The 17,943-nt window shown below is 48.8% G+C and overlaps 1 protein-coding gene across 15 annotated transcripts in view; it reads left to right on the top strand.

The window, feature by feature from the left end:
* Nucleotides 1-1,364: 1,364 nt before the first annotated feature.
* The window catches only part of IQCE (IQ motif containing E), a 54,296-nt gene continuing 37,717 nt past the window's right edge, over nucleotides 1,365-17,943 (top strand). For 5 of the 15 annotated variants that reach the window (XM_019031245.4, XM_004045033.5, XM_019031247.3 and 2 more), the window contains exons 1-6: nucleotides 1,365-1,605; nucleotides 8,988-9,035; nucleotides 10,830-10,875; nucleotides 13,493-13,621; nucleotides 14,155-14,289; nucleotides 15,369-15,439. In XM_019031245.4, the coding sequence (XP_018886790.2) occupies nucleotides 1,570-1,605; nucleotides 8,988-9,035; nucleotides 10,830-10,875; nucleotides 13,493-13,621; nucleotides 14,155-14,289; nucleotides 15,369-15,439 (465 nt within the window). In that variant the 5' untranslated portion in view covers nucleotides 1,365-1,569. Of the gene's footprint in view, nucleotides 1,606-1,656; nucleotides 1,911-8,987; nucleotides 9,036-10,829; nucleotides 10,876-13,368; nucleotides 13,622-14,154; nucleotides 14,290-15,368; nucleotides 15,440-17,943 lie in introns of those variants that run through there. The other 10 variants (XM_063708353.1, XM_063708354.1, XM_063708357.1 and 7 more) reach the window with 9 other exon arrangements.

Raw genomic sequence — 17,943 nt, forward strand, 5'->3', positions numbered from 1 at the left:
CCTGTCTCAGCCTCCTGAGTAGCTGGGACTACAGGCACCCACGACCCCTGGCTAATTTTTGTATTTTTAGTAGAGACAGGGTTTCACCATATTGGTCAGGCTGGTCTCAAACTCCTGACCTCAAGTGATCCACCCACCCTAAACTCCCAAAGTGCTGGGATTACGGGCGTGAGCCACCACCGTGCCTGGCCCAGGTCCACAATTTCTTATCTCAAACTTTTGGGGACAAATGTTTTTTCAGAATTCAGAACTGTTCAGATTTTAGAAATGTGACATGGCACATGTACATTAAATATGAGATTATAGCAGAGTGTGACACACACCCCATAATTAAATGTATTAATAGTTATTCAGGGCCGGGTGCAGTGGCTCACGCCTGTAATCCCAGCACTTTGGGAGGCGGAGGCGGGCGGATCACGAGATCAAGAGAGCGAGACCATCCTTGTCAAGGTGGTGAAACCCCGTCTCTACTAAAAATACAAAAATTAGCTGGGCGTGGTGGCACGCACCTGTAGTCCCAGCTACTCGGGTAGCTGAGGCAGGAGAATCGCTTGAACCCAGGAGGCAAAGGTTGCAGTGAGCAGAGATCGCACCACTGCACTCCAGCCTGGGCCACACAGCAAGACTCCGTCAAAAAAAAAAAAAAAAAGAAGTTATTCAGTGAAACTCACTCATGTACACCCCGTGGGATAAATAAGCACTATAAATAGCCTCAGCTCAGAGTTTTCCTCCCGGAGAGTTGAGGTTAGGACTGGTCTGGCCTTCAAATGAGTTGTGAAAGGCTTTCGGAAGTTTGTGGAATTCAGAATCACAGATAAAAGGTCATAGATAGGCGCTGGCTCTATAATTAGATAAGAGAAGGGCAAGAAGTTCTCGAAGCCCAAGGGTGGGAGAGTGGCAAGAGGTACTTATGCACAGGGAGCACGTAGAGCAAAGCGCCCTGGGTAAGACCCTGAAAGCAAACGAAAGTTTATTATGTGTGCTTGTTTGATTGAGACAGGGTCTTGCTCTGTCGCCCAGGCTGGACTGCAGTGGTGTGATCATAGCTCACTGCAGCCTCGACCTCCTGGGCTCCAAGCGATCCTCCCACCTCAGCCTCCCGAGGAGCTGGGACTATAGGCGTGCACCAGCATGCCTGGCTTTTATTTTTATTTTATTTTTCGAGAGACGGGGTCTCGCTACATTGCCCAGGCTGGTATCAAACTCCTGGGCTCAGCTGAATCTCCTGCCTTAGGCTCCCATAGTGTTGGGATTACAGACGCGAGCCACTGCGCCGGGCCGGTTTTTTTCCCCCTCTCAGCCCCCGCGCTCCGCCCCGGGAACTCCGGGAGCTCTCCTGGTCGGCCGGCCGGCGCCCGCGGACTCTGCGCACGCGCATGGTCGCCCCAGGGGGAACGCAGGTCGCTTATCCGGCTCGGTAGGTCGGCGGCCTGGTTGCCATGGCGGCGGGGTCGCGGGCCGGCGCCAGGGAAGGCCCCGAGGCTGCGGGCGGCCAGGGCTGCCCGCGGATCCCCAGACCCGGACGCCCGAGCCAGCAACCCTGAGGGGCGGCCGGGCAGCGCCGCCACCATGTTCCTGGGCACCGGGGAGCCGGCCTTGGAGACGGTAAGAACGACGGCGAGGGGGCGACGCCGGGCGGGCGTCCGCGAGGCCTCGGCTAGTCCCCGTCGCCCGCAGCCCCGGGGCCCCGCACAGGGGCCGGCCCGGGGCGTGAGGACGGGGCGCACGGCCGGGTGACAGCTGCCATTATTGTTACCGCACAAGAGCGCGCTGCAGGCCGCGCGCCGCCTGCAGCCTCACCCGCGCCCGCTTTCGCAGAGGCCGCGGCTTCCAGGAAGCTCTCCGGGACGCCGCGCCCTCGCCTCTGGGCGCCTGCGAGTCTGCGGCCCGCAGGTGACGGAGCTCACGGTGTAAGTGCCTCCGGGCACCCCCGATCGAAGGCCGGATCCACGGATCCCGTGTGGCCCCAAGCCTTCGGGGTGGGAGGGAGGCAGCCCCAGGGTCTGGGAACCCAGCTTGGTCAGAGGAGGCTTCCTGGAGGAGGGTGGGGCCCGATGTACTCCCCAGGGCGAGGGTGCATGGGCCTTAGGTTAGTTACTTTGCCGGGTAAATATCTCCTGTGTGTTAGAGACACGGGAATAAGCTGCATTCCAGTGGGGCGGGAGGGGGGGCTGGAGGGACAAGGTAATAAACAGGTAATTAAGATCGTGTCAGAAAGTGAGAAGTGCTGTGCAGAAAATGAAACAGGCCCATATGGCCGGGAGCCGTGGCTCAGGCCGGTAGTCCTCCGGTAGTCCCTGCACTCTGGGAAGCCGAGATGGGAGGATCGCTTGAGGCCAAGAGTTCCAGACCAGCCTGGGCAACATCGCAAGACCCCATCCCTACAAAAAACCATCACATTAGCCGAGCTGTGGTGGTGCCGGCCTGTAGTCCCAACTACTCAGGAGGCTGAGGTGGGAGGATCGCTTGAGCCCAGGAGGTGGAGGCTACAGTGAACTGTGATCACGGCCCTCCAAGGCCTGAGAGACAGAGTGAGGCTGAGGTGGGAGGATCGCTTGAGCCCAGGAGGTGGAGGCTACAGTGAACTATGGTCATATCACGGCCCTCCAGCCTGGGCAACAGAGTGAGGCCCTGTCTCAAAAAAAAAGAAAGCCCGTTGGGATGCGGGCAAGGAGACTGAACAGAAAGAAGATGGGCATGAGCCTGATTGTGGGGAGTCCTGCTGGCCATGCAGGGAATTTGGATTTTATAGGAGCAACAGAGGAAGCCTTTGGAAGGTTTCACATCAAGGGAACTGTGCTCACCTTGCTTCCTCCTAAGGAGACCGCAGGGTTCAGCACAGCTGCACCCGCAGTAGGGGCTTGGTGCTGCTGGCCAACTTGGAGCAGCTGAAGTTGCCTGCTTGTTCCCCAGGGTACCACGTCTTGTCTGATCTGGAGGGCCTGCCTGTCTACACTGGCCTTCAGTTACTGCTTCTTCATCTTTAAGAACAAAGCTGCTTGTTGTGATTATAAAAATAGTTCATGTATTTTTAAGATGGAGTCTCTTGGCCGGGCACGGCGGCTCATGCCTGTAATCCCAGCACTTTGGGAGGCAGAGGTGGGTGGATCATGAGGTCAGGAGATCGAGACCATGCTGGCTAACACAGTGAAACCCCATCTCTACTAAAAATACAAAAAATTAGCCGGGCGTGGTGGCGGGCGCCTGTAGTCCCAGCTACTTGGGAGGCTAAGGCAGGAGAATGGCGTGAACCCAGGAGGTGGAGCTTGCAGTGAGCCAAGATTGTGCCACTGCACTCCAGCCTGGCAGCAGAGTGAGACTCCGTCTCAAAAAAAAAAAAAAAAAAAAGACACAGTCTCGCTTTGCCACCCAGGCTGGAGTGCAATGATGCCATCTCAGATCACTGCAGTCTCCGCCTCCCAGGTTCAAAGGATTCTCATGCCTCAGCCTCCTCAGTAGCTGGGACTACAGGTGCCCGCCACCACACCCAGCTAATTTTTGTATTTTTAGTAGAGATGGGGTTTCACCTTGTTAGCCAGCATGGTCTCTATCTCCTGACCTCGTGATCCACCCGCCTCGGCCTCCCAAAGTGCTGGGATTGCTGGCATGAGCCACCACGTCTGGCCTTACAATAATATTTTTATGTGAATCTCATATCCTGCAAACTTGCTGAACTCATTTATTATGTTTACTAGTTTTTTAGTAGATTCATTAGGATTTTCTATGTATAAAATCATGTTGTCTGTGAATAGAGATAGTTTTACTTCCTTCTTTTCAATCTGAATGTCTTTTATTTACTTTTCTCACATTAATGTCCTGGTAAGAGACTCAACTATAATTTGAATTGAAGTGATGAGAAAGGACAGCCTTGTCTTGCTGCTGATATTAGAAGGGAAACATTCCGTCTTCCTCCATTAAATATTGTGTTGCACTGGATTTTTGTAGATGCCATTTATTAGGTTGAGGAAATTCTCTTCATAGATTATTGAGTATCTTTATCATGAATGAGTGTTAGATTTTGTCAAACATACCTTCTGTATCTTTTGAGAAAATCGTATGTTTCTTTTTCTTCATTTTATTAATATGGAATATTGACTGATTTTTGTATGTTAAACCAATCTTTCATTCTTGGTCTTGGAGTGTGTGTGTGTGTGTGTGTGTGTGTGTGTGTGTGTACATAAATATATACCAGTACCAATTAGGATACATATATATATATATAAAATCCTTTTCATGCCTGCTAGCGTTTTGTTGAGGATTTTTGCAACTGTGTTCATAAAGAATGTTGGTCTGTAGTGTTCTTTTGTTGAGATATTTCTTTGTCTGCTTTTGGTATCAGTGTAATATAGGTCTCATAGAATGAATTGGGAAGGGTTTCCTTCTTTTCTGTTTTTTAGAAGGGTTTGTGAAGCATTGGTATTAATTTCTCTTTAAATGTTTGATAGAATTCACCAGCGAGATGTGGTTCTGGGTGTTTCTTTACTTCTATCAGGTCAGTAGTGAGGCCCTTCTTTTTTTTTTTTTTTTTTCCCCTGTATTTTGGTAATTTCGTGTCTCTGGGTTTTTTTTCTTGGCTAAAGGTTTGTCAGTTTTGTTGATCTTTTCAAAGAACCAACTTTTGGTTTCATTGATTTTTCTGTTGTTTCTATTTTCTATTTCATTTATTCACTGTAATTTTTATTCCTTTCTTTTACTTCCTTTGAGTTTAGTTTTCTATCTCCTGGTTCTGAAGGTGGAAGTTTAGATTATTGGATTATTGCCTTGAGATCTTTCTTTTTTTTTTTTTTAATATAGGCATTTACAGCTACAAATTGCCCTCTAAACATGGCTTTTGTGTTTTTGATTATTTGTTTTTGTTTTTCAGAGACAGAACCTCACTCTGTTGTCCATGCTAGAGAGCAGTGGCACAGTCACAGCTCCCTGCAGCCCCATACTCCTGGGCTTGAGTGATCCTCCTGCCTCGGCCTCCCAAGTAGCTGGGACTACAGGCGTGTGCCACCATGCCTGGCGAATTTTTTAATTTTTTGTCAACACTGGGTGTCACTATGTCACCCAGGCTGGTCTCGAACTTCTGGGTTCAAACAGTCCTCACTCCTTGGCCTCCCAAAGTGTTGGGATTACAGGCATGAGCAGGTGCTCAGCCTGCTTTTGTTTCTTTGCGCCTGGAGTGCAGTGGTGCGATCATGGCTCACTGCAGCCTCAACTTCCCGGACCCAGGTGATTCTCCCACCTCAGTCTCCTGTGTAGTTGGGACCACAGACATGTGCCATGATGCCCAGCTAATTAATTTTTTGGTGTGTGTGTGTGTGTGTGTGTGTGTGTGTACAGGGTTTCTCCATGTTGCCCAGGCTGGTTTTGAACTCCTGGGCTTTGAGTCCCAAAGTGCCGGGATTACAGGTGTGAGCCACCACGCCCGGCTCTGCTTTTGTTTTTTAAGGTGGAAGATTAGGTTATTTATTTGATGTGATCTTTTTAAAATATAGACATTTACAGCTGTATGTTTCTCTTTGAGCCCTGCTTTAGGTACATCCCATAAATTTTGATTTTTAAAATTCACTCACCTTCGGAGGCCGAGGCGGGCGGATCACGAGGTCAGGAGATCAAGACCATCCTGGCTAACACGGTGAAACCCCGTCTCTACTAAAAATACAAAAAATTAGCCGGACGTGGTGGCAGGCGCCTGTAGTCCCAGTTACTTGGGAGGCTGAGGCAGGAGAATGGCGTGAACCCGGGAGGCGGAGCTTGCAGTGAGCCGAGATTGCACCACTGCACTCCAGCCTGGGTGACAGAGCGAGACTCCATCTCAAAAAAAAAAAAAAAAAAAAAAAAATTTCACTCATCAGCTAGGCACAGTGGCTCACGCCTGTAATCCCAGCACTTTGGGAGGCTGAGGTGGGCGGATCATGAGGTCAGGAGTTGAAAACCAGCCTGGCCAACATAGTGAAACCCTGTCTCCACTAAAAATACAAAAAAAAAAAAAATTAGCCTGACATGGTGATGCACACCTGTAGTCCCAGCTACTCGGGAGGCTGAGGCAGGAGAATTGCTTTAACCTGGGAGGCGGAGGTTGTGGTGAGCCAAGATCATGCCATTGCACCCCAGCCTGGGCAACAGAGCAAGACTCCACCTCAAAAAAAAAAAATTTCACTCATCTAAGATATTTTTAAATTTCCCTTGTGATTTCATCTTAGACGCATTGATTATTTAGGCATTTGTTGTTTAATATCCAGGCCAGGCACAGTGACTCACACCTATAGCCCCAGCACTTTGGGAGGCTGAGGCGGGTGGATCACCTGAGGTCAGGAGTTCGAGACCAGCCTGGCCAACATAGTGAATATAACCCCATTTCTACTAAAAATACAACAATTATCCAGGCGTGGTGGCGGCACCTGTAATCCCAGCTACTCAGGAGGCTGAGGCAGGAGAATCACTTGTACCCGGGAGGTGGAGGTGGCAGTGAGCCGAGATTGTGTCACTGCACTCCAGCCTGGGCGACAAGGCGAGATTCTGTCTCAAAAAAAAAATCTATACATTTGTGAATTCCTTTCTTTTGTTGATTTCTAGTTTTCCTTGTTGTAGAAGAATATACTTTGAATGATTTTCTCTTTTAATTCATTGAGGCTTTTTTGTGGCCTATGGTCTGGTTTATGTTTAATGTACACTTGAGTAGAATGTGTATTGTGCTATTGTTGAGTGGGGTGTTCTGTAAATGTTAGGTTTTTAGTGTCTGCTGATCAAGTTTTTCTAACTCCTCGTTGATCTTCTGCCTCGCTCTCCTATCTGTTAGGAGCCTGGCCCTGCCAACACCTTGATTCTGGACTTCCAGCCTCCCAAACTGAGACAGTTAATTTCAGTGTGAAGCCACCCCATTTCTTCTGTTACAACCACCCTGACACAGGCTGAATGAGCTTAACCTACTGTGGAAATAAGTGGCAACCTCAGATAGTGCTTGAAGGAGGCGGAACAGATTGGCCATTTTGTGTGAGTGCATGTGTGCGTGTGTGTGCGTGTGTGTGTGTGTGCTGTGTATGGTTGTATTCTGCTGACTGCAGGCATGGATCCTTGGACTGTTGTGTGATTTCAGGTGCGTGCATGAGTGTGTGTGCGTGTGTGTGCGTGCGTGTGTGTGCATGCGTGTGTGTGTGCTGTGTGTGGTTGTATTCTGCTGACTGGTGTCATGGATCCTTGGGCTGTTGTGTGATTTCCGGTCCTGACTGCGTTTCACCTCTTCCCTGCACTATGACCGGCAGGCTGGAGGCAGCACGGCTGGAAGGGAGTGGTGGAGAGGGCAGCCGTTGTGGGTGAGATCAATGCATTTTGTTTACTACACATAAAATCTCATTCGTTTGTTGAATTTCAGGTCATTCAAAAAGTCTTCAAGATTTTATTCACAGCAAGGAATAATGACAGGTGTTTACAGAGAAAGTTGCTGCTGCTTTTCTAGACAGTTTTCAGCAGTTTCCCCTCTGTTCTCTGCAGGAACGTCCTTGTGATGCCCAGGGCCGACTTGGCTTTTCTGATCCCCCGCTAACCTGTGTGTCCAGTTCCCGGCCTGCCCTTCCTTAATTTTGTACATAATTTCAGTACACTTTGCTAAAAGGAAAACTTCTCTCTATAGTTGTCATATGCTGTTTATGTCTTAAAAGGTCACCTTAAATAGGTGATATAAAAAATGATATAAAAAATTTCAGTCAATGGCTGATTTTTTTAAAGGTTCCATTTATTTGGAATGCACCGTCTTTCCTTTGCCCCTCGAAATGCAGTCACACTGCACTTGTGCCCTGGCCTGTCTAGTTGCACCTTATCCATGTTATCATGCAGCCAGGCATTTCTAATACAGTTTCACACTGCTAGCAAAATTGGCACTTCATGTACTATTAACCTTGTAGAAAATATGTTTGCTTTTCAGAACGCAGTAGCATCCCATTATGATACTGCGTGGACTCAGCTATACCAGGGACAGGTAGCACAAATGTCATCACCTCCACCCCAAGCTGTAGCACTATTGGCTCATAATGGGGCATTCAGCTCTAACTTCCAGTGTCCGCGTTGGAAAGCACCCATACGATCTTCCGAGGGACTTTAAACATTTTATGCTTCTCTTTTTGGATTTCAATTTGAGTGAATGAGTTAATACAGAAACATTTTTGTCTTCAAAAAGCTTCCTTTTTTTTTTTTTTTGCCATCCTAGTGCTGACATCAGACAGTACAAGTTTTATTTCATTCCCTGGACCAGGACAAAGTCACTGGAATAAGAAGGCAAGAACCTTTATAGGCCCAAATGCCTTCTCATTGTAATGCATATGTTTTGGTTTTTGTTGGTTTTCGTTTTTTTTTTTTTTTTTTTTTTAGCTGGGGTCTTGCTCTGTTGCCCAGGCTGGAGTGCAGTGGCATGATTATGACTCACTGCAGCCTCGACCTCCTGGGCTCAAGCGATCCTCCCACCTCAGCCTCCCGAGTAGCTGGGACTACAGGTGTGTGCAACCACAGCCTGGCTTATTTTTTAAATTTTTAAGATTTTTTTTGTAGAGACAGTGTCTCACCATGTTGCCCAGGCCGAGTTTGCTTTTTAAAAGATGACTCTCACCCGTTCTTACCAGGAGACAGTCACAGATTCGTTGTGCTTTTATGTAAAGATGAATACGAGTGAGAACATTTATGTAACAATGAAATGCTTTCAGCAAGAACTGGTTTTGTTTTTCTTTGTCAAGACACAATTCTGTGGGAAATAGTGTTACTAGATTTGCAGACATTTGCACGCCTTCTGGGCGGCGTTTTGTGTTTTGTTCCCCCCACCCACCCATTCCTTCTGATGAGACTGAGGAACTGGCTGCTGCCCAGCTGGAGTGTTCTGAGTGGCCTCAGAGCTGGATTTCTGGAGTTTCTGTTTCAGCAGCTGTGGACAGGCTGTTTTCGCTTTTGTAAACGTGATGGTCGGAAGCCCAGCAGGTGCCATCGAGTTACAGTGTTTGCCTCTCTTCCTCCAGGGAGATGACAGTCTGTCTGCAGTCACCTTTGACTCTGATGTGGAGACGGTGAGTGCCGCTGGGCGTCAGCCGTGCGCCCTAGGGCTGGTTGCGCTGCCCTTGCAGACTGCACTCGGATGCGTAAAATAGGCCGCTCTCCACAATACTGTGTCGAGAGCTGGAATGCATATTCCGAATGCTCCTTGGTGTTTGAAAAGTTTCCAGCCCTTAGTTAGGTTTAAATACCTGTGGTGATAACTTTAAAACTTTTATCTGGACGTGAATCCTGAGCAGGGCTCATGTGAGACAGATTGCTAGTCCCTGGCCTGCAGCTGGTTTTGCCCTGCACCCCACGCCCTCATCCTGACACTTGAGGGGAGGAGGAGAGCCCCTGCTAATGCCGTCGGAAGGACCCGATGGGAGAAGGCAGACCTGGGCAGCCGCCATCCCAAGCTGAACTGCTGCCTGGCCTCCCAGCCCGGAAAGGAGAGGGGCAGGAGTGGTGTCCGATGGCCCAGTGGCACACTGTGGCCCCAGACTGGGCTTTGGGTTTGTTTGGCAAGCTGTGCTGGGTAGAAAAGGAAGCGTGCCAATTGCTCTTATCGTGTATGAGCAAAAAAAGCTTTTCTTACTGGAGACGCAGATCTAGCAAAACTGCAGCCAGCAGAACGAACCCGGCACCAGCAGATCTCGATTCCACGTTTGCTCTGTGGACTCAAGGGGGAGCCTCAGCTCCACTGTCTCCCTCCAGGGACCTCTGTCTGCAAAGTTAAGGATTTTCCCTCCATGTCACAGAGGGCAGGGGATGCTCCCCTGATGTTCCCCGGAGGAGGAGGGATCCAAACCAAGCCCCAGGGAAAATTCCCCCCGCGCAGAACTTGGGGCTCAATGTTTCTGCTGGAGGGGAAGTGAGGAGACCTGGCCGCGGTACCCTTATCTGCTCAGTCTAGTGCAAGGTGATGAGGAAGTTAAGGTTGGAAGCATGGCAGCATCTTCCCCAGGCCACAGCACGACAGGTTGTGTGTCTCTAATGCAAGATCCAAAATGCTCCAAAAATGGAAACTTTTTGAGCACCCTCATGAGGCCACAAGTGGGAAATTCCACCCTTAAGTACTTCCCACAAGCTTTGTTTCATGCACAAAGTTATTAAAAACACAATATAAAATTACCTTTGCACTATGGGTATAACGTATATATGAAACATAAATGAATTTTGTGTTTAGACTTGGGTCCCATCCCTAAGATACCTCATTATATGGATGCAAATATTCCCAAATCAGAAACACTCTTGGTCCCAGGCATCTCAGATATGGGACACTCACCCCATAGTAAGCAGTGGAACCAGATCTGGACCCCATTCTGTGAGATCTGGACCCCACTGGGTGTTTGGCATCGTGGTTGTCACAGGAGACCACCTTCCAGACAGGGTCTCCCTTTGCTGGGCCTTCTTCCTTAGTGGGCTTTGCAGTTGACTTATGTGCAGGGATTCATCTGACCACCTCCACCTGAGTGGACAGAGGTGCACTGGGCTCCCGAGCTGGCTGTGTGGGCAGTTTGGGTGGGGGCAGATCCGCCATTTGTGTGGGACCCTCAGTCTGAATGTCAGGAGCCCGGGCCCGATGGTTTTCTGTAATTGGAACTTGTGCTCTGAGAGCCCAGCCCTGAGCACTGACGTGAGTGTATTTTTCTGGGGTCTGTGTCGGGCCCTGCGTGTCCTGTTCCTGGACCCTCCTTACGTCCCCGTAAGCTCACGTCCTCTTGCTGCTCTTACACGACCCCTGACCCTTTCTGAACGTGGTAGGGTCTTGTGATGCACCACTGTGGGAGCTCAGCAAGCCTTATGCCATTTCTTCTTTCTTTCAGAAAGCAAAAAGGAAAGCTTTCCACAAACCTCCACCCACATCGCCAAGTAAGTATGACGAGGCCTGCCTTCCCTCTCACGCCCACGTTCCCTGGTGTCCTGGAGAGAATGAAGGGTATTTGCTTTGTACATTTAGGTAGCTGAGACCTGACGCCTCAGCCAGTTGGCCCCATTCCCACTGGGGTCTCCCAGTTCGCGCTGGAGTCTCCCCCTTTCATGTTGGGGTTCATGCTGGGGTCTCAGGAGCACGTGGAGTCCCTGCTGGTGCCAGAGTGACGAGCCCTTTCTCAGGGCTGAGGCTGCCACCAACTCCCCAGTCTCCCCCCGACAGTGCCTCTAGTCCTTTTGTTTTCTTTTTCTTGCTTTCTCAAAGGCTTACCTCTTCTGAATGCTGCCAGAGTTAAAGGATTTTTGACCTGGGATTTGTTCCTGAGAGTTGAAGTTACTGAGAAGGTGTAGTTGGTGGGACGGGTGGCAAGTTCACCTTTTTCCCCTTTGGATCGTCCTGGGCTTGTTTTGCTGCCAGGGTTCTATTCTTCTTCACCCTCCGCAGGAGGAGGGCAGCATTTGCCACCCTGCCTGTCCAGGAGGATGCCGCGGAGGTGGGGTTAGTCCAGGTGGCCCCGAGGCCCCTCTGTCTCTAATGCCGCTCTCGTGTACAGCAGCCCGTGTGCCGACCTTGTGCGTACGAATGTGTTCGTGACCCTGTAAATCCTAGGCCGGCGTCCTGTGCTACCCCAAAGCCTGTGGCCTTCCCTGGCTGTGCCATCTGTAGATGTGTGTCTATTTTATGTACGCGTGTCATATATTTCAAAGGTTCAGTCAAGTATATGACGCACTCAGAGAATATAAACAAACTTTGCTACTAGCCCAAGGAAAACATAATTAGGTAAATCCCTGCACAGAAAAGAATGCATGTTACATGTTACAAATCAATATAAACACTAGAAAGAAATCACCTAGCAATTTGGATTTTTGATGTCCTTTCTCTTCTTCCATGGAGAAAATTGAGAATTGATATAAAGTAAAAGGCCAGGACCGGGGGTGCCTCCTGACTCACACTCGGGACCTGTTTTTCTCCGGGTTTCTGGTTTCGTGAGTGTAGGGACCACGTCTGTCCTGTTCACTCAGCAAGTGTTTTTCTTGAAGGCCTGGTCAACCTGCTTGTAGGTTTGCAGCTTCTACCACGTTCTGAGGCTTTTCATCGTCCTGGTCACTCTGCCAGGAGGGCGAGGCAGGCGATGATGTTTTCGTGCTTTCCGAGTTTGTCGTTTTCCGGGCAGTATCAAATGCTGGCATCTCTCCACCACCCTGTCTCCGTCCTCTCTTCTTCCCTCCTCGCTTTTATCCACGCTTTTATCCCCGCTTTTATGCTTTCCTGAGGAACCCTTCCTACTCGCCGATGAGCCCACACACTCTTAGGAGGGAAATGTAATGTGTGGGGCTTTTTTCCGCTCACTCACTTACTTGTATAAATGACAACTTAAATCTTTACGTTTTGGAAGAATTTGAGACTATCTCGGAGGCCAGGTTCTGTGGTCCTGGGGTGAGTGAAGATGCAGCAGGATCCCTGCGTCTTTATTCCCTCATTCACAGTTACGGTGGCAAATTTCCCATAAATTGTGAAACCGTGGGAAAAACTTAGAAACTTAAACATTTTGAACATATTAGACTTAAATTTTCAGACCCTACTGACATACATTTTGCAATTTAAGATATATAAGAATGTTTTAAGAGTGCCTTAGTTTTTGCATATGTTTATTATCTTTTTTATACTTAAAGAGGGAAAATCTCAGATAAAGAATTTTAAAACATTTCCCTTACTTTCATACAAAATCAAGAATGCCCTGAAACAGCATGATTTTTCTCATTTATTTTAGATATTTTACATATTAAGTTCTAAATATTGCTCTGTTACTATGTAGTGACATTAAAAATGTGACATGTTAAAAAGGGCACAAAATGATGTGTTCACTGTGGCTGTGACTATGTAAGAACATACACATATCTCTAAAAATCGGAGATGAGAAATTAAATACTATAATAAATGTTGGTAGAATTCATATATTTCCCATTATATTCTTCCCATTCTTTTTCTTTTCTTTTCTTTTCTTTTCTTTCCTTTCCTTTCCTTTTCTTTTGTTTTGTTTTGTTTTCTTTTCTTTTCTTTTCTTTTCTTTTCTAGAAAAGCCTGTTACCCAGGCTGGAATGCAGTGGCATGATCATAGCTCACTGTAGCCTCGACCTCCTGGGCTCAAGAGATCCTCCTGCCTCAGCCCCCTTGAGTAGCTGGGACCACAGGTGTGAGCCACCACACCCAGCTAATTTTTAGATTTTTTATAGAGACAGGGTCTTGTTGTGTTGCCCAGGCTCGTCTTGAATTCCTGGCCTCAAGCGATTCTCCTGCCTTAGCCTCCCAAGGTATTGGTATTACAGGCATGAGCCGCCATGCCTGGCCTCGTTATGCTATTTCTTTATAATAAAAGTTAAAGGAGAAATGTCAGTATATAGGTAAAGTAACTCTTTTTTCATTTTTGCCAGAATGTTTGACTAGAGTCACCACGCTCGTGGATTTTGTTTTCCTGTTTCTGTCTTTCTGAAGTTCATGTGTTGAGCTCACGTGTTGCTGTCCGGCACCTCTGAATCCACGTGTTGGCTTTTCTAGAGTCACCTTATCTCTCTAAGCCGAGAAAAGTGGCCTCCTGGAGGTCCCTCAGGACGGCAGGGAGCATGCCTCTGGGCGGCCGAGCGTCCCTGACCCCGCAGAAGCTGTGGCTGGGAACCGCAAAGCCAGGTATGTGGTTGTCGCACTGGAGACCCTTCCTGCTTGAGAGAAGAGTTCGAGAAATTTCAGGGAGTGGTTTGAGATGGAGTTTTTAATATTCCTTGTTTGAATTACATTGTCTTTAGTTTTCTCGAAGACATCAAATATACACATCGTAGTTTTATGTCATGCATAAATGTGGTTTTGCCAAGTGGCGCTTTAGCCTCCCTTGGTCCCGTGTGGTCTCTGCGTGGGAGTGGTGAGTTGTCTTGCCAGAGCCAACTGTTATAGTCTTAGGAGTTTGGTGGGCTGGTCAGTGTCCTGCTGGCAACCTGATATTAGACATGGTAGAAATATTTATACCGTGGAAATAGGCAAACATTGTAATCAGGACTTTATTAATTGATATTTGGGAGCTGGTTAACCATTTACCAGCACGACACTGACGGCTGGCGTCTATCAGTGATTCAGCTTTCTTCAATCCAGGAAAGTTGATTAGAAACAAAACCTCCCATTGTGTGTGCTTGTATCTGTCATATTAAACCCATGCACATTCAAACCAGGAAGTCTGACCCAGGCCCTGAACTCACCCCTCACCTGGGAGCATGCGTGGACCGGCGTCCCCGGCGGCACTCCCGACTGTCTGACAGACGCCTTCAGAGTGAAGAGGCCATATCTCAGGCGCTCTGCCAGCTACGGTGAGCATGCCGATGGTGGCGAGGCTGAGGCCAAGGAAGAGCAGAAAGGAAAGGACAGTCTCTGGGCTGGAGGCGTCCTTCGTCAGAGCAGGATTTCTGGCTTCGTGCATGAGCTCCGTCACTGGGAGGTTTTGGGAGGTCGTGGGAGCAGTGACTCACAAAAACCCGCCTGCCCCAGAAGGTAGCTTTCCTCGTGGGTGCAGGGATATCTCGCCAGGTGTCATTTGTACCTCCCTCCCTAAACATAGAGGCTTACTTAAATTTATGCATCGAGTAAATGATATTAGGAACAAATACTAATAAATAAATAATGATAAAAAGTCCAAGTCGCACCAAAGAGAATCAGCTTGTTTCTGTGTTTATGTTCCTGCCTAGTCTCTTTTTTTTTAGAGACGGGATCTCGCTGTGTTGCCCAGGCTGGTCTCAAATTCCTGGACTCAAGTGATCCTCCCACCTTGGCCTCCCAAAGTCCTGAGATTACAGGCATGAGCCACCGTGCCCGGCCTCTCTCTTTATCCACGTGTTTCCCACCTATCCTTCTTACGGAAGAACAGCCTCCAGGGTGTATTGAAAACCTCCTCACTGTACTCCAGGAATTGATTACCTTCCTGCTTTTACTGGTTAGGAGTTATCTTGTAGGCTGAAATTTAGATGTTTTATATACTAGGTATCATTAAAACCAAAGTAAGCCTGACTGTTTTTACATTGGAATGGGTGTTGAGATGCTCTGTGCATTTTTTGTGTTTGGTATTTGTTTGTTTTGCTGTTTAAATCTGAACATGTCCCTCCTCCTTCCGTGAGTCCCTTCTTTCATCCTTTTACTGTCATGAAACTCGGTCTTCACATCTTTATTTATTTACTTTTTGCTTCATCTCTCTGTATCTGCCATTTTTGGTTTTCTTGCTATTTGGTGTGAAGTATCATGATCAGGCTGGAAAACATGGAATTATTTTTGCTTTTTTATTTTCTTCTTTTTTAAAAGGAAATGTTACTAACTTCCAGGTTTTCCTTAAAGTATAGCCAAGAATTCTTTCTACTTTTTAGATAGTCTTTGAAAAGATTTGTTTATCTTTCTCTAGGTCATGTCCCTGGGACTCCTGTCTACAGAGAAAAAGAAGATATGTATGACGAGATTATTGAGTTAAAGAAGGTAGTATTTCGGTTTGTTCTCTATTGATTTGAAACGGTGAAAGCTTCCTATAACAATGTATTAGAACATCAGTGCCTGTGCTGGGAGGTGCCAGATGGGAAGAGCGGGAGCGTTAGGGTTGAACCTGAGTTTCAGCCGTGGCGTAGTGCCCTAGGAGCTGGTGTCCCTGGTTAAACCACCACTGCCCGTAGCACCAGCACATAAAAGGTGGCAGAGCTCATGTTCCATCCGTGCTCTGCTTCTCCAGCACGATGGGGAAGACTGGATGAGGACTAGATTAGCTTCAGAGTCGCCTTGCGTCCTGAGATTGGCTACTGTGATAAGGTCACTGGTAGAGTCATCAGTAACCTTCCATGCATGCCACGCTTTATGTCATCAAGACATCTCACATGCCCTGTCTCAGTTGCCCTCTACAGAAGCTCTGTGGGACAGGCAGAACCACTTGTTACAACCACCGTCTGCTGATGAACTTGAGACTCAGCGACGTTAGTGGTCTGTCCAAGGTTAACCAGTAGCAGAACCAAGATTCAAGGTCACCTGCCTCCCAAGGCCAAGACTCTGTACTTCCTCATGGCCCCTCCCATTTATGAAAGCATGAACTGCATTGAGCTGTATTGTCATTGTCACTGCCACCAGCACCGTGACCATCACACTGGCTTTCAGTACCCGTAAATGTTTGCCCCTGGAGAAATCATCTGCGTTCATTTCCTTCCATAATTTTAGTCTGTTTATAGAGCTAGTGTCTCCACCAGTTGATGTGTGTCTGAGACACTGCGTTCAGTTGGGGCACCAGAGGGCAATAGGGCGTTGGCAGCCTCATCCCCAGAGCACGGAAGAGGATCTGGAAGCCGTTTCCACTGGGGAGCTGGGAAGAAACTGGGGAACCTGGTGTAGACCATTATACAAAAGACAGCGCCTTCTCTGTTGGCCAGAGAGAACAGCCAGACTTGAGGCTGGGTGAGAAGAACTCTCTAACCATGAGAGCTGACAGTGGCTGCGCTGCTGAGGAGCAAGTGCGCGCCCTGGCCGTGGAGATTTTGAGCACAGGTGGCAGCTGTGTGTCAGGGATGTTACAGAGGGGATCCTCATTCCGGTTGGAAGACTGCGCTGAATGAACTCGGTGTGGATTGGGAGGATTATCTCGTTTGGGATTTTCTCAGTCTCTTGAATCTATAGGTTTGTCTTTTGTTAAATCTGGGACATTTTCAGTCATCAAGTCTTGAGTTGTTTTTTCAGCCTTGCCCTCTTTGGTTATGGCTGCTCAGGTCCCTTGTCTCTGTTCAGTGTTTTCCATTCCGTCTTCCCTCGTGAAGATCGGGTAGCTTCACTATTCTGTCCTCGAGCTCACGGATGCTTTCTGCTGGCCTCTGCATCCTGCAGTTGAGCCTGTTTGTTGGGTGTAACCTTACTGTCTCGGTTCAGTTCTGAAATCTCTGTGCGGCTCCTTCTGTCTTGGTCTTCGCTGAGACGCCCACCCTGTGCCTGTTCACTTGTTTCAAGCGTGCCTGTCATCGGTCACTGGTGCATCTTTGTGGCGGCTGCCCTAAGTCTGCGGCGGGATTCTAATGTCCAGGCCATCTCAGTGTTGACATTATGGCTTGTTTTTCTTCATTCAGGTTGAGCTATTCTTGGTTCTTAGTATAAAAAGTGATTTCCTTGAAACCAGGACGCTCTAAGCGTTTCATCGCGAGACTCCGACTGTTGCTCAATCCTGTGCTGTGGCAGGCTGCCTTTCACGCTGCCCTGTGGGTCAAGGGGGTACCGCCTCATTATCACCCGCGAGGGTGGAGGTCCAGTTCCCCACTCAGCCATCATCGACACCTGCACCGGGAGGGGCTTCTCATTCCCACTGGGCAGGGCGGGAGTTCAGGCCCCTCACTCAGCCTCTGCTGATGCCGCCCTAGCTAGGAGGGAAGGTGCTGACACCGCCCTAGCTGGGAGGGAAGGGCCACCTGTACTGCTCCTGCTCAGCCTTTGCTGATGCAGGGATGGCCTTGTTGCCGCCAGGTAATGATGGTCCCGACTCTGCCCGACCTCCTCTGGAGCCCCACCAGTGCGGGAGGGGAGGGGACTAGGTGCAGCCAGGCAAGGGTGAGTGTCTGGGCTCCCCACACAGCCTGTGCTGTGGGGAGGACTGTGGTGTTTTCCGTGGTCTGCCTGGGATAGAGCGGTTCCTGCCTGTCAGTTTCTACCTTGTCCGTCTGCTCCTCTCCCTGACCTCTGGCTGGAGAGAAGAGGCTTTGCGTGGGCTTTTATTGTTGGCACCCATTGGCTTTTTTAGGCTGTTGGTTTCTCCAGCATCCAGCTCAGATGAGGCAGAAAGAAAACTGAAGGTGCTCCCTGCCGTGTCGATCGCTGGCCCCCCGGCTCCCGGCCCATCCGCCTCCTTCTCCACCTTTCCAGTCTTAGGTTGCATTACACATGGAGCACAGGTGTTGAGTGGTACTGACAGGAGGAATTGGGAGGAGTGAATCTGCTTCACGCTCTTGGAAGCGGCAGTCCCG

Source organism: Gorilla gorilla, chromosome 6, assembly GCF_029281585.2.
Source record: "Gorilla gorilla gorilla isolate KB3781 chromosome 6, NHGRI_mGorGor1-v2.1_pri, whole genome shotgun sequence".
NCBI classification, from domain to species: domain Eukaryota; kingdom Metazoa; phylum Chordata; class Mammalia; order Primates; family Hominidae; genus Gorilla; species Gorilla gorilla.